The sequence below is a fragment of the Hakea prostrata genome, chromosome 7 (assembly GCF_041222555.1).
Source record: "Hakea prostrata isolate BN-2017 chromosome 7, UWA_Hpros_2, whole genome shotgun sequence".
NCBI classification, from domain to species: Eukaryota; Viridiplantae; Streptophyta; class Magnoliopsida; order Proteales; family Proteaceae; genus Hakea; species Hakea prostrata.
This window is the reverse complement of record NC_142606.1, coordinates 2,264,751-2,280,046: the sequence shown is the minus strand read 5'-3', so window position 1 is coordinate 2,280,046 and position 15,296 is coordinate 2,264,751. Positions and strand designations below refer to the sequence as shown.

General features: G+C 38.9%; 2 protein-coding genes across 6 annotated transcripts; one reads left to right on the top strand and one right to left on the bottom strand.

The window, feature by feature from the left end:
- The first annotated feature begins 400 nt into the window (after nucleotides 1–400).
- On the top strand, nucleotides 401–6,595 carry EMB1273 (embryo defective 1273). 5 transcript variants are annotated; one of them, XM_089160943.1, is made up of 4 exons: nucleotides 401–810; nucleotides 1,854–2,288; nucleotides 3,184–3,440; nucleotides 5,287–6,595. In XM_089160943.1, the coding sequence occupies exons 1-3, from the start codon at nucleotides 718–720 to the stop codon at nucleotides 3,412–3,414; spliced, it is 759 nt and encodes a 252-aa protein (XP_089017069.1). In that variant the 5' UTR covers nucleotides 401–717; the 3' UTR covers nucleotides 3,415–3,440; nucleotides 5,287–6,595. The 5 variants fall into 5 exon arrangements, with proteins under 5 accessions (XP_089017069.1, XP_089017068.1, XP_089017067.1 ...); XM_089160942.1 differs by having other exon boundaries at nucleotides 5,266–6,595; XM_089160941.1 differs by lacking the exon at nucleotides 5,287–6,595 and adding an exon at nucleotides 4,705–5,221.
- A 561-nt stretch (nucleotides 6,596–7,156) lies between these two features.
- Nucleotides 7,157–15,030, bottom strand: LOC149008906 (uncharacterized). The gene is made up of 12 exons (XM_089160937.1): nucleotides 14,755–15,030; nucleotides 14,219–14,284; nucleotides 13,210–13,298; nucleotides 13,065–13,111; nucleotides 12,904–12,984; nucleotides 12,658–12,820; nucleotides 12,337–12,556; nucleotides 12,194–12,259; nucleotides 9,936–10,049; nucleotides 9,227–9,293; nucleotides 9,102–9,139; nucleotides 7,157–7,546 (listed from the first exon to the last, which is right to left on the bottom strand). Exons 1-12 carry the CDS (start codon nucleotides 14,952–14,954, stop codon nucleotides 7,483–7,485), a joined length of 1,215 nt encoding a protein of 404 aa, XP_089017063.1. The 5' UTR covers nucleotides 14,955–15,030; the 3' UTR covers nucleotides 7,157–7,482.
- Between the last annotated feature and the right edge of the window lie 266 nt (nucleotides 15,031–15,296).

Here is a 15,296-nt window from a genome sequence, read left to right as displayed (position 1 = left end):
GGCCAAAACCCCCCCCCCACCTACAACCTCCCATCCATCTACAAAACTTCTAAACAGATGAAAGACCTAGACATGCGTCTCCGACTACAAAGCCATTCATCAGGCCTAAAAAATCTTTAAATTCGTCACAAAACCTGGAAAGGAAAAAAGTCTACACGTCAAGGCCTCAAAACCAGCTATACGCTTGAAACTTGAAAGAACAATTCCTTGGTGATTAGCCTTGTTTTTAACTGTTGTATCGGATGAAACAGTCAAATATATTCTGATTCTAAAATCTAAGTTGTACCACTGGAGCACAATTCTCTATCCGGCCGATATGCATTCATATTGGATGCATAAAATCACGTGACCGATACTCAAATACGATACTTTAAACCTTGCCTAAAACCCTAAAATAACCCTTTCATTATGGACCGTTCTAAGGTTCCTGAAGATCGATTCCGCATTTGGAACCTATGCTCTGATCTGTTTTCCGAAGCTCGAAGCTCCGCTGGGTTCTACCGAAAAGAAGAGCTCCGCTGGGAGGACTAGCTCTTTAGCAGGCTTAGGCGCTTAGCGTATAGGTCGCAACAAGTGGTTTCTGTGTATTCTTGTCCTTGTTTGCGTTCTCTATTGTCACCCTTCTTCTACTGCTCTGGCAATGCCAATCTCTTGTGAATTTTTCATTTGAGCCTCTCTCTCTATTTTTCGTAAGGGATTGATATTGTTGATCAGTAAATGTTATCTCTTAATTCAACGCAACAGTTTATTGTTTCCACTCCCCCTCAGATGGCCCTTAGAACCACTTCTCTACCACCACAGAGACTCAAGGCAAGTTGGTTCTGTAAACCCTCTTTTTTGTCCTGTTCACTTCTGTTCGTGTTCTCAAATGTTTATATTTATTTCAATGTGAATTTCTTAATTCTCGTAATTATTTGGGTTTCTTTTGACAAATTCTTGCATAAACATCCCTACTCGATTGGGATAAGGTTCAGGTGGTTAACTTGTACTAACAATCTCTACTGTTTTCTGAGGTTTGAATTCAAGAACATGTTTGCAATAATTGGTTTTTAGTTTAAATTTTTAGAATTAGTTACGAACTGAATCCTCTTCCAACATAATCATGATTTTATTTATTGTTTTTTATTATCTTGCTTCCATTTTTATACCTGTTCAAGTGTTCAACTATGTGCCTAAGAGTTTAATTTCCGAAGCCTGTTCCTCACTCCCTGTTGAATCATTCAGGATGGAAAAATAATTCCATTCTATAATTCATAAAATTCCCTCGTTAGGCTTTACGATTCATAATTTTCCTATCGTTCCCTTTAATTGTTTCATCAATTGTTGCTGGGACCATTCATTTAGTGAAATCCTTTTATAATCATATTTTAAATAGGAGTTGTTCCACATGGGGACATGCTCTTCCTAAGTACTTAGTTTTTTTGGCAAGTCCAATGTTTGAACCAAATGGTTGGGAGTATCTGTACTTGAATGAGAGATTTCTTTTATGTACTTTCAGATATCCTTTTCCATATTTTATGTGTTATGTTCTCTAATTGGTTGACATGATCTAAGTATTGAAATATAAAGTAGAAGTAATATATCTCCTCTGTTCTCTGGTAACATAAGACACTAATCAATTAAAAGCTAGATCAGTCCCTATTCTTCCAAATTCTTTTTCAGTAAAAATTGAAACCTGTACTTTGATCCTAAATTTGCTTTACAAAATTTTTGCATATTCCTAAGTTTTGGTTTAATGTATACTTTGTGAGCTAACCAATATCAATATGCGTTGTCAATCTTGTATCGCCTTACTTTCATGGTTGTTATCATATGTTATTGCAAATGACAAGCTTCTGTTTGTCATTTTGCAGTGGTGGCCGTTGCAACAGAGGATCTGTTCCCACATGTTGCACTCTAGACCATATGGATACCATCAATTTCAGAACACTGGGTCTATTATCTCATGCACAATAAACATGACTGCAGGACAGTCAGATGGACCCAAGAAAATGAATCTGGACCAAGCATTTGAAAAGGCAAGGAAGGTTTGGGAGAGTTCTCCTGAACCAGTAAAGAAGTTTCCTTGGACCAAAGCATTGGAGAACTTTATTCAGTTCAATATTGACCTTTTTTATGCAGTTGCAAAGTACTTAAGTGTACCCTTGCTGGCGGTTTCCACACTGAGTGAAATATCCTACTGTGCTCATGAAAGAAAGATGCGTCTTATACCCATTCCCATACTCGCAGGAATTGCCGTTGCTGGGGTTTTGAGAGAGACAGCATTGGAAGTATCTCCAAGTCTTAAGGTTGAGATAGTCATTCCATGATTTGAATGACACTATTAGTTTGTTTAGTTGTTTATATCTTTTTTACATTGTCTGGCGGGCCAGCTAGTAAAGGCATCAAGGCCTATGAGCTTCAGTGAAGCAGCTTACTCAACCACTCCCGCTTCCACTGCAAGAGGAAGACCTTTCCCCTACTAGTCTAAAGGCTGGATTGGATTGCTAGTTCTTTCTGAACTTGCCTTTCTTTCTTTGCTAGGAGGGGAATGGTTAAGTGACACTCTCAACGTCTTCTTTGGTATACAGGATTTTGACCCAGGCGCTTCCGGCTTGCCTAACTGTTTGGCCGAAGATGCCTTTGTGTAGCAAGCTCTTTAGGCTACTTGTATTGATTTGCCACAGTGTGGGCCACACTTTGCATACATGTTGATGAGGCATCTCAAGCCATGAAAGGCTCTTTCTCAAGGCAGAAATGATATCTGTATACCATTTCAAAGCCATGAAAGGCTCCTTCCGTCGACCAAAGTGGTGAGGCACAGTTAGCCCAACTCACCCAGCCCAACTCACCCAGCGCTTGAGGCAAGGTTCAGAACTTTTGGCAGGGTCAAAACCTGCCTTCTTCCTCCGCCACTAATGCGGGTGGATCGACAAGATCCGCCAGGCACTGGACAGGAGTTAGCTCTGTAAATGTGTAGAGCCAAGTGTAGTGTGGTGTAGTAGTAGGCACTTCTAGGCCCCTTCCCGGCTACTGGATCACTCCGGTGCTTCGGGTACTACAGAGCATTATGTTAAAATTTATCCTTTTTACTTATCCCGTCCATGTATGGTATTTTCTTCTCCTTCTTATTTTAAAGAATTCATTATTCTTCAAGTCCATGTATGGTAGTTTGTGATTATTTTTGTATTCTTTGATCCTCAGGTAGCTGAATATCCTTGGCATCTTCTTGCCATGGCAATCTTTTTTACATTGCTTAAACTCCCAGGGCCTTATTACCCATACTGGGGACGCATATTGATTCCACACTTCGCAAATGGTGGACTGTTCAGTATTTTGTGGTTTGCTTTTCTGTGGTATAGAAGGCCTCAAGAGGAAGAAACCTTGCAACAAACTTCTCCAGATGACACTTACTCTGAAGAGAAGAAGCCATGATACTATTGTTGACAAACTTGGAGCAGGTTTTTATTTTTCTTCGTCTTTCATTTAAGAGGAATTCTGGTTTTACGCTTTTATTAAATCCTAATGTGATTACTTAGTGTTTACCTAGGATTATTTGTTTCTTTTATATCATTTAGCATCTCTACCAACCCTTTCCTTAGCAATTTCTGTCTTTATGTGTCTGCTATGGGAAAAGAGAGCCAAATGTACCGTATGCCAAGGGATCTCCTTTTCTGTACTTCTTATATAGTACATTGCCTTGTGTAGAATCATTAGGTGTGGATCTTCTTAAGTCTCTTTCAATTGTTAATGAAGAGTTGTGTAGACATTATGGTTTCCATATTTAATCTTTCAAGGAAATGAAAAAAACATCATACATGTATAGGTACATGGCTTTAACCATTTAAAATCAGGGTTAGGTGATTACCCTTGCATATCACTGATCATCAATCTGGTCAAGTGGTTTGGTGAGAATTTACTATGACTATCAATTGTTTGTTAGGCCCAATAACACAAAGATTTGGTCATCATGGGAGAAACATATTTGAAAAGAGGGTTGAGGATTTACCTATGCAGCATAGAGGGACAAACTGGGCTTTTGACAACTATTTGTCCTGAGCCCACTGCTGAAAACCTAGTCTCTACAGAAGCACAGTCATGAGCAGGAAAAATTTATTACACTAACTCCTTTCACTGGTTCAGCAGTGGCATATCCGGCTAATAGAAAAATCAAAACTGTTGGTGGAAATGTTGGTTCCCTTCAGTGTATTGTTGGTTTATGAATATGTAAGGATAGCAGTAAGAGAAGAAGAAAGAAGATGCCAAAACCAGATTGGCCAACAGAGGAATGAGGATGGATAGACTGCACAGTGTGATTCATAATGAAGAAATAAGCTTTCAGGGAAGAGTTGATTGAAATGAAGAGATTAGTCACTCCCTTTGTGCTTATTGTGGTTAAAACTCTCTTTTTTACATGAGAGAGAGTAAGGATGACTTGAACCTTGATGCAAATGAATGAGTTAGAAACCAACTAACAGACTAAAATGTGTCAAACAAACTCCATTACACTGATTTAGTAGGAAACTTTTTTTGGCATCCTTTTTACCAAATAGGGCCTAGGTTTCCACTGCTCCTTTGTTTATGTGTTTTAATGTTTATTTTATATCCTTAACGTGTCAAATTCATATTATCCAAATTTGTTAAAATTAAAATGGTTCTCTTAATGTGTCAAATTCATATTATCTACGCTGTGGCACTAATTTGCTGTGATACTTGCTGTTTTAGTGATGGTGTTGGTAGTGTCAGGCATCAAACATGATAGGTGGAGTATCCCTATGGATCTAAGGCATATCTTTGCAATGTTAGAGTTGACTTTGTTTGTCTTTTCTTTATTTCTCTGTAATTAGTGTGTAATTAGGTTTATATTCCTAGTAGGTTCTTACTAAGACTTTAATTAATGTTTTATATATAATGGATGAAGCTCATGGTCGGTTCTTTCTCTTTAAATCCTGGTTAGAGAGTTTTTTTTTTATTTTTTTTTTTTTCTATACGTGTCCCTATAATTGAAATCTTGATGTAGGCTGTGACTTGCTAAGAATAGACATATCTTGGAAGTAAATTGGCAAGTTTTGTTATTCATTTATATGAGTAGACACATCTTGGAAGTGAATTGATATCAGAATAAAAGGAACCTCCTACACCTACAGTATCTGGAAACATGTTTTTTGAGGTTGAGAAAATGGTAAAATAAGCATTGTCTAGAGACGTGGTACTCATTATTTGTTTCAGTACTCTTGAAAGTTATTAACAATGTTGACCTTACAAATACTTCTCGGGTCTCTCAAGTGGGGTAGATTTTTCCTGCAGGGATGCCTAGGTTGAGCTATACAATTAGGGCTCTGAGATGGATGTGCTTGGATTGCCTTCTGTTTCTGAAGTAAAGCTCTCATTTACCTGAAAAAAAGTAGTGCAGGTCTCATATTTATGTAGTTGGACCATAAACAATTTCAGCAAGTTGGAGGATAATTCCTGGTACTCTGTGGGACGCATGTGGCTCTTGAAAGGGGACACATGGAACCCTTAGGATCCAACAGCTGTGATCTCCCCTACCCTTGTAGTCACAGCCATTGGCTCCTAGCAGATCCACAGGTTGCTTTCCAAAAGTTGCTTGGGTATCTCCTGCGCAGCAAAAAAGCAAAGACTTCACTCTTCTCTTGGCCTTTATTTTTTTCTTTTTCATTTTTCACTTGCATTTTTTGCTTTAACAGAGAAGGCCAGTGGCGTTAAATACTTGTGGGATAATATTGCGAATAATCAACTGCAAAGTGTAAGAACCATGTTGCGAAGCTCTCTCCCCTTCTGGGGATGATACATGTGGATTATTCCGTGCTGATTCCATAGTATAATTGGGTCAACAATAGTATGATCTCATGTTTGAACGCTAATCTCAGAACTTCTGATACGACTTGTTCTTTTAACCACCCTTTGCCTTCGCGCATTTAACACTTCTGAAACATTGCGTTCCAAGCGTCATTTGAACTTTGTTATACCTTCAAGCATGCTGTATCTGACCCAAGGTATTCCGTTTGATTGTGGTGAACTTTTTCTTAATGATGCTTTCCTCTCTTCTCTGAAAAGAGGCATCCTGCTAGTTGACAGTTCCCTTAAATTGGGTATCTTTATTTGTTTGTCAAGAGCATGGTCCGTCACATTAGCTTCAAGGCGCATCATCACCTCACTGCAGAACGCTCATCTAGCCAGATATATAATTTTCAGCTCCACTCACTCAACTGAAGAAATGGTGGCAGGCAGACAGTCGACGTGTAGATGCTGTGAAATCGAATGCCTCTTTTATCTTCCAGCTTTTTGAACGAGTGAAAGCTGATAGCAGATACAGAACCTTCTTTTTTGGGGAATACAAGGGCGTACGTTGCAATATAGCAGATCTACAAGTTTACTTCCACCTTTTACTAAGATCTTGAACTGTCAATTGAGTCACGAAACAGCAGCATAGCACTCTTGAGGGTGAGAGGCGTTACTTGAGGCTCTCCATTAGTAGAAAAAACAGGGGCTTCATGAGTAGAACCCAGTCATCAAATGCTATAAAGCTATGTTATCAATGGCCGCTGTCAATGCCAGCCTGATTTTTATCCACCTGTTAAGAAGTCAAAAAGTTCAAAGTGCCCAAATTCTAATGACCGGTTTTCGGCGAACCTGCTAAACCAGTGACAATGATGTATCTTATTAGCAAACATGGCGCAACTTATTTCATTCCCCCTGGTATCCAAAATCAGGACTCTGGAAAATAGCCATAGGATAACGCAGGGCAACATAAAAAAATTTATTTCCTCGCGTGCTTCATTTCTTTCTGAATCGGGGAGCGTGGCTCTTATTATGATATTTTCATAAATCCAAATTTAATCCAACGTAATCTCACATCAAGACCAAAAATCATCGGATCTCGGTTCTAAAATTAAATAGCAGACTGGCTACAGCTCTTCAATGCCATCTCCAATGCTAGTACGTTGTAGAGAAAGAACTTCAGAGACCAGTGGAGTGGGGAAAATACAAACAAGAATAAAAGCAAAATGTGTCATTAAATACCGATAAGAGTCAACAATTATAAATATTGTACTTCAGTTTCAATTGCAAATATATCCAAACGGCTCTAGAAGCAACGAAGAACACAACATAAACCAACCACTCCCGAATGTAGCTTTACCACCCAACCCCCCCCCCCCAAAAAAAAAAAAAAAAAAGATTCCCAAATGCAGCAAGAAAGTATTGAAACAGCCAATACTGCAAAGTCGACCTCAAGCAAAGGGGGCTATAATCGTAACTGTAGAAACCCAACTCAAGGACCATGAGAAACCTCACGGCTCTCACTGCTGTCCTCAAAGCTTCAGGCTCCCTTTGCAGACTAACATAAAAATGGTGATATACCTTTTTTCTTGGATAGAAGCAAGGGTTGGGGCAAAGGAAATTTTGGGGAAAAGGAGTTGCATGAAACTTGAAGGGGGGAGGGAAGGGATAGAGAACCTACCTGCTATATGGCTGAGTTACTTACGGCCTAGGAGATAAGGAACTGCTGCTCCGGCTATTGCTACTGCTCCTTCCTCGGCCAGGCCTGCAAAGAATCCATTTTTGAATAAAAAACTGAAGTTACACTAGAGTAAATGTAACCAGCTGGTTGAACAAGCATTTGCACTTCTCATGTCTAGCCTTCATATATCTGCTTAAAAAAAAATAACTCCCAAATAGTGCAATTTTGGTTTAAAGTGATACACATCTGGGAAGAGAAAAGACTCGATCCACGAGGGGGCAGGGGGGGAGAAAACAACGATGTTCATATACCCAAAGAAAATAGATATTCAAGCAACATAAATCTACAGAACTCCACCAATTGTAACCAGTATTTTTGGTATGCTTATTCAGGAATCAGAAGCTGTAACTTGTAAATTAGAAGGCCAGCCTATAGTGGTGGCAGGAGGAACCATTAGGCCACACATATCAATCCTGAGCCAACAAAATTAAATTGATCCCCCGTTCCAGTCCATCCACCCATCAATATCTTCTCGTATTTTTGACCATATCAATCCCCATGCAGCTCTTCACTTAAATCATTATTCCATTCGTTAAAGTTAAAATCCTACAAACCCCAATTTCACATGGAACCCTAATTTTCAAGAAACACACATACCACCATCAGAATTCTTTGGGAACAAATAACCCTCAATGCCCTCCCCCACACTTGATGCAAACCCTAGCACCAACAATCCTCAAGAGACTCTAAATCCCAAATCATAGGAACCCTAAACCCTAACTCTGCCCAATTTGAGTGGTTCTTTGGAGATCCCGTGCATTGACCCTTAGTATATCAAAGCCACATCAGAGTGGTATCAGGGCATGGACAAACCTGCCATGGCAGAGTTGATGGAGATGATCCAGCAGGTGCAGCCAAACAAAAGGCAGCTATGACTGCACTGCAGCTCAATTCAGCTGAGTCAAAGGATGCAATAGTTGCAGCAAACTGCAGGTCTCCTACCACTCCAATAAGCAGCCAAGACACCTAGAGGTGTTCAAGTTGAAAGGGTTCGGTGGGACACATGATCCATAGATATTCTATCACTGGGAGTTAGGCTAAGATGATTATGTGACCGTTTTGATTCACCTGAGTTATCAAGTTAGTTGGTCCTACCCATGAGTGGAGGAGAAATACTTAGAGAATTTAAATCTGAATGTAAAGCACCTACCATTAGGGCAGAGATGAAGGACAACCTAAATAAGAGGTATTTAACAAAGAAAACGAAAGTACAACGAGACAATTTCAATTGGCTTCTTTTCGACAACATTACCACCAACAGGCCTTCAAATCTGAACACAACTTGAAGCTTACTTCAGCAAATTTCAGATTGCAAACTGAGGTTCTACCATCATCTAAAGCATTTAAAGAAAAGGAGCACAGAGTTGAAGACAAAGCTGAAGTTATCATGATAAACTGTGATTGATGAAAAAATAAACACTTCCTGAATCCATCTGCTATTTATTCAAATTTGGAAGCACTATAAATAATCAGGTTCCACCCATAGAACATTCAGAGATTTGCCCAATCAAGATAAATCTGCTTACTGCCTTATTTTTAAGTAATAGGGGGAAAAAACAACTAGAGCAGAGTGTGTTACCTTCTTGGGCTACGACTCCTTGAAATTCTCCTCCCTCCCTGGGTGGCAATATGTTTGTTAGAACTTGAAAGATACTCGTGGGTTTCAAATGCACCTAAACTTCAAGAAATAACAAGATAATATACCTTGCGAGGACTTGGTGATGCAGAATACGATGAAGACCTTCCACGTCTCTGAGGCGGTGCTCGGCCCCTATTACAATATGATACAACAGTAGGAAATTATCTAGGTAAATATTCCTACTAACAGCAAACATTTGAATCCTCGCAATATGAAACTCAAGATGCTAAACATTTGTCCTCATTGGATTTTTGTAGCTATAGAAAAATGGATTTACTACAAGTTATGACAATTATGGTAAAACCAAGGTCAACTGCATTTTTTACTGGCATGCAACAAGAACTGAGATTCTATGCATGAGTAGGGTATCAATTTGCCTTACTTCAAACATTAAAATTCTCAGCAGAAACTCAAACTAATTGGCACCACATCAATTTAGTTAATAAGCTGATCATGTACAGCATGTATAGGCCAAAAATATACAACAAAAATTAACTCGTATAAAGTAACATGTAAAAGAAAATCATTTTTCTAACAGAGGGCTGAGATAAACACCAGTCAGCCAACTTTGTTCATCTTTGGGCTCTCTGTGAACAAATAAAAACACAAGGACAAACAAGTGTTGCATCTGCACACTCTTAACAGTTAGAACATGTCAATTAAAACTGACAAAGGATAGTGGAGCATGCAGTCCCAAATGGGGATCCAAATCAATTTTCAAAACCAAGTTTGTTTGAACTGACTAATTTTTATGATACAAGATGTTGTAGCTACCTGCGAGGAGAAATTGACCTTGAACGTGACCGAGCAGACCTACGAACAGGAGACCGGCTACGCCGACGGATAGGTGACCTTCGTGGAGGACTCCTTGCCCGTCTAGGAGGAGAACTGGTCAAACAGCAGATTCATTAAAATGGAAAAGACCCCCAAAAAATCCATTTAAACCATTTAGCAGAAATATTAGTAACAACAAGCAAACTCTAGCAACATAGAACTAGTTTTGTTGGTCTACTAGCCCAAGCCCTAGGAACAAAGCTTAAGGAGAATTTTTAGTTCATGTGTGAGGAAGAATTTTCACGGAAGTTGTCAAAAAGAAAAAAAAGAGGCTCTATTGTAAATGAACTCTTTCTTTTTACCTATGTTCAAGAGGTAGGCTCCATTGTTAATCAAGGGTTTTCCATTGTCAAAAAGGAGATCCTTTGTTAAGAGGAAGATGACCATGTAATGAAGTAGGTTCCTTTGTCAGTGATCACTAATTGAGCTACAATTTCCTGCTATAGTTTAGCTATATTATAAATAGGGAAAGTTCATCATAGAATCATATTAACCATGAACATTAACAGTCGAAAGACATGCTACCTGCATATGTGGAAGTGTTAGATGCCTCATTTGCATCCATCGATGAGACTTCAAAGAAGACTGGGGGAATGCTACAGGATAAAGGCTCAGCTAGTTTCCAGGACACTCGTCAGAGTAAGTTTTATTAAATCATTATTCAAATTTTAGAAATCCAACCAATAAGAGGCAATTAGAAATGTTGGAAAATGCCATGTCAGCATTACCACATCAGCCTCCAATAGTTTTGATGATAACAAATACAAAATTATTAATGTCTACATTAAGTTGTGATTGACCAGCTCATTACTAAAACAAGTGGACCAAATCCGACTCATTGGACCAAACTCACCGGATGCTTAAGCCTAAGTCAAGCTCAAGTAATCTTGGACAAGGAACCAAGGTCAAGATGAGCATCAAGATCAAAGCACAAGATGGGAAATCAAGTCAAGTTCAAGACTTAGATGAATTCAGGACTTATGACACATACACATGCACTCATATGTATCCGCATTAATTTATATGCATATCATGTCACTAGACTGACCTAGGACATATTAGGAGAGTGTATGAGGCTTAGAGTTGGCTAGAAATACCAAAAACCAAGTCCCTGTCCAAACCCACTTGTGCACTCTATGCTGACGGACGGGCGTTTGGTTTCCGTCTGGTCCTAACTTGGCCAAACGGCTACTTTTTAAGAACTACAATTTAAGACAGATCTCCATCTGGACTGAAATTTCACATAAATTTTCTATCCATTGGGAGGTTGGGCCAAGCAATTGAATGTCATCTTTAAAAGCCCAACCACCCCCATTTGAGAATCTCTACCTTACTTACTAAGCATTTACTATCTTACAACTCTCAAAGCTCTCAAATTGGTGAACAAGCATTGATCACTTGCCTTTCAACTTTACTCAACTTTGAAGGACATCCCAAAGTTGTCAAGCAAGCTCATTAGAGTAAAGCTTGGAGTGATTGAAGGTCATTGGGACTTCAATAGTGGGGTATCTCTTCCATTAAGCATTCATATCATTGCATCATACTCACATAAGGGGTAAAGTGTCACAACACCCCTTGTTAGGTAATATCTTCAAATTGTATTGATTGTTCAATTCTAGGTCTAGGTTAATTAAAATTGGTAAAGGGTGCTCTTGCCCTACTTAGAAACAAAAATTGTAAAGGGCATTCTTGCCTTACTTAGAACAAAGATTATAAAGAGTGCTCTTGCCCTATTGAACATATATTGTAAATGATTTGGTCTCTACCCATTATATTGAAAGAAAATCACTAGTGGAATACTCTCTTAAGGCCAAGAGAGTGAACGTAGACTTGCAAAGTCGAACCACTATAAAATACTTGTCTTATGGATAGATTGCATTATTTAATTATCATTGAAATCTACAATTTACTTTGTTTTTGTAATTAAACTGAAATTTTAGGCAAGTCCACTAGTTGCAACTTGTTCACCCCCCTCTAGGTTGCCTTAACAAGAAACCACAAGAATGTTTGACAATTTATAAGAGATTATAAGCATATCCACCCATTAAACATTAGATCTCCTTGAGCTTCAACTTATCTAGATAATTTGTACATTTGTATTACTTTAACACTCTCAAAAAAAATTATCAGACAATCCTAGCTTTGCAAGAATTAGTAGAACATAAAACTTTTAAGTTTGGATGGTATGTGAAGTTTACCGCCGCCTCACTGGGGCAGGGGAGCGTCTGCGAACCGGACTACCACGGTTTCTTCGAGGAGAGGCTCTGTCATTAACAAGATCTATCAAATTACCAATGAACTAATCATATGAATGGAAGGAATTCAAGTGAAAAATACCAACCGTGCAGGAGATCTATGCCTCCTAGGAGGAGGTGACGGAGAACGTCTTCTAGCTGGAGATGTTGGCCTTCTCCTAGGAGGTGTTTCACCTCGGCGACGAACAGGAGAATCTACACGACGTCGTGGAGGAGATTCTGGCCGCCTTCGAGGTGATTCACCTCTTCGATGTGATAAAGGAGACCTCCTTCGTGGTGGTGAGAGAGGTTTACGGCGTGGAGAAGCTGTCAGCATTAGGTCACCAAAAGTCATTGATATCAACAAAACAATAAACTCCTATATTCAAGCAGAATTTCCAATTGCAATTTACTAAAAGGTGGCCTACATTCTCTTTGGCGTTGCAAATTCTTTTCACTATCAACAGCAACATTATCCTTTGGAAGAGCTTCTCTCTTCTGAGCAGCGGGAACCGCTTTTGGAGGTGATGATACTTTCTGGCGTGCAGGTAATGTGAATCTGGCATGAACAACATTCCCATCAATTTGTGCCTGCATCATGCCAATGAGAAGATATTAATCAAGGCAAACAGCAAAAACGAATAATCCACTACAATGAGTAAATTAATACGTACACCATCCATGTAAAGTAGCGCTTTTTCTGCATCGGCCCTAGTCTTGAACTCCACATAGCCATATCCACGAGGAAGATTAACCTAGAAACATTACAAAAATCACACTACAGAGTACAAAGTTGGGTGGAAAGAACGGACAACTGGAATAGGATTGCACTTACACTACGATCCATGATCAGTTCCACATTAACTACTTCACCAAAGTTGCCTGCAAGGTCAGCGAATGGCAAAATTGGTATGTAACGAGAGGAAAAAAAATTGAACTCAAAATGCAACAATGCAAACTAGCCTTTTTCCCATTCTTACTGAAAATTTCCTTTAAATGCCCTTCATTCACATTCCTTGATAGCTTGTCAATATGCAGAACCACAGACTCAAGAATAGGAGATGTTTTCCTGCAACAAACAGATTTATAGGAACACATGCATGAGATGCAGAGCATAATCTACAGTTAGAACTGTCCAATTATAAGTTTGGAAGCACAGGGGTGGCCAAGATAAGGTCTCATTCCTATCTGCCAGCTAATAATAGCTTATATCTTCCCCTAAATTCAATTTAAGTACATGAAATATGTCACAAGATTATTGGATAGAAGTTCTTGAACAAAAGGCAATCTAGAAAAGAGTTTGGATTGCATAAATGGGGTTTTACACTTTTACTTATAAATCAGGTATGAAACATGTGCAATAATAAATGCTGCCACGAGTCACGATGAGGACAACAGCGATGTGAAACACTCTTCTAAGTATTAAAGATAAACCTATCCAGCATCGATTGGTGCATGAGTTTGTTCAGACAAACTTATTGCAGGATACCACTGCCAACTGTCTGGTAAACTTTAGAAAAACAAATAGATAAGGCATGCACAAGCCAAACCATTCCTGCAACTACCCAAAAATGCTCAAATTTAAAAAGTGAAATGTTTTACATTAAAAAAAACTCAAGACAGACCAGAGGGAAACCAACTGGGATTCATACATTTTTCATCAACTAATTTTCCAAATTGACCAAAAGAAGCATTTTTTGATCACCAATTACATGACCTTTTACCCATGTTGATGCCAATCAGAAAAGTTTGTTAAACAGCCATCTTAACTCTTGTGTCCGCAATCATATTTTCCATGATTGTTTGACAATTACAAAAAATCAAAATATATATTGGAGCACTCGATCAAATACTTAAAATGATTATTTTAACTATTATATATTCCTGTTACGCACATATCCTTGTAGCATAATCCATCAACTAGGGATATAGTGCAGATAGAGAGGATTATACAGATATAACAAAAGTAAAATGAGGGATGACAATTACCTTGGGAGGGGTGAAGCTCGTTTAGCCGGTGGAGGAGAGGAACGGCGCCTGGTTGCACCTGCAGGACTGTGAGAGAAGTATCATAATACCATGTCAGATTCTCAGATATGCATTCAACAATTAAGTTTGTAGCAATAGAAAATAGTAACACTAGGGACGTACGGAACAAGATGATTAATAAAATGTTGTTTCATGGCACAATACTGGAAAAGGTGAATTACAAAGAAATTGATGGAGAAAAACAGCAATGCAGCCTTAAAGAAGCTTGTGAGAAGAACTAGTGTAATAAGACAGCTTAATATCTCTCCAACTGGGGGAACATGGAATGGCTGACAATTTTTACGCAGCCAACTGTGATTAGACATCTTAATGTCTCTCCAAATGGGAGAACATAGAACATGGTAGCAAATACCTAATCGGCACATAAACATCATTTGTCAATTTCCAATAATGCAATTCTTAGAGAAACGATACCTGAACACACAAGAACTACATAACCAACTAGAAGATAAGAACGTAACGCCAAAGAAACAAACCTTCTTCTCGGCGGCGGAGGGGATCTGCTGCGAGAACTGGCACTCCGAGAGAGAGGAGAAGAAGTAGACGAAGAGGTGGGAGAGCGAGAACGTAACCGCGAGCGATCTGAAACAGAAGTCGAGCGAGATGAATACGAAGAATCCGTGTCCGACCCGGAAGGGGAGCGAATACGATCACGACCTCGACCTGGTTTCGCCATGATTACCTGCAGAAGGCCACAAACACGGCAGGGTATACAGAGGAAGAGTTCCCGCAAAACCTAGTCTAGTCTAGGGTATAAACCCAAGCTTTCGTTAACTGATTATCATTTAATCCCCCCCCCCACCCGTTTTTCCCCCTTTTCTTTCTTTTTTATTTTTTTATTTATTATTCTAACTTTTTACATGTGGGTCCTTTGGTGGATCATAAATTAATATTGATTTACCTTTAGTATAATATATTACATGTGAGTCTCAACCAGACTAACATGAGGGGTATTTTGGTCCATTTATATTTAAAATTTAAATATACTTAATGACAACTAACAATATTAGTCAGGTTG

Bases quoted from the DNA above. Each gene is read 5' to 3' on its own strand.
- LOC149008906 (XM_089160937.1), bottom strand. From the start codon at position 14,954: ATGGCGAAACCAGGTCGAGGTCGTGATCGTATTCGCTCCCCTTCCGGG. The intron at 12,985-13,064 runs GTAAGTGCAATC...TAATGTTTCTAG, and splicing joins AACTGATCATGGATCGTAGT to GTTAATCTTCCTCGTGGATA. The intron at 12,821-12,903 runs GTACGTATTAAT...GGCATGATGCAG, and splicing joins CGCTACTTTACATGGATGGT to GCACAAATTGATGGGAATGT.
- EMB1273 (XM_089160943.1), top strand. From the start codon at position 718: ATGTTATCTCTTAATTCAACGCAACAGTTTATTGTTTCCACTCCCCCT. The intron at 811-1,853 runs GCAAGTTGGTTC...GTCATTTTGCAG, and splicing joins TACCACCACAGAGACTCAAG to TGGTGGCCGTTGCAACAGAG. The intron at 2,289-3,183 runs GTTGAGATAGTC...TTTGATCCTCAG, and splicing joins AAGTATCTCCAAGTCTTAAG to GTAGCTGAATATCCTTGGCA.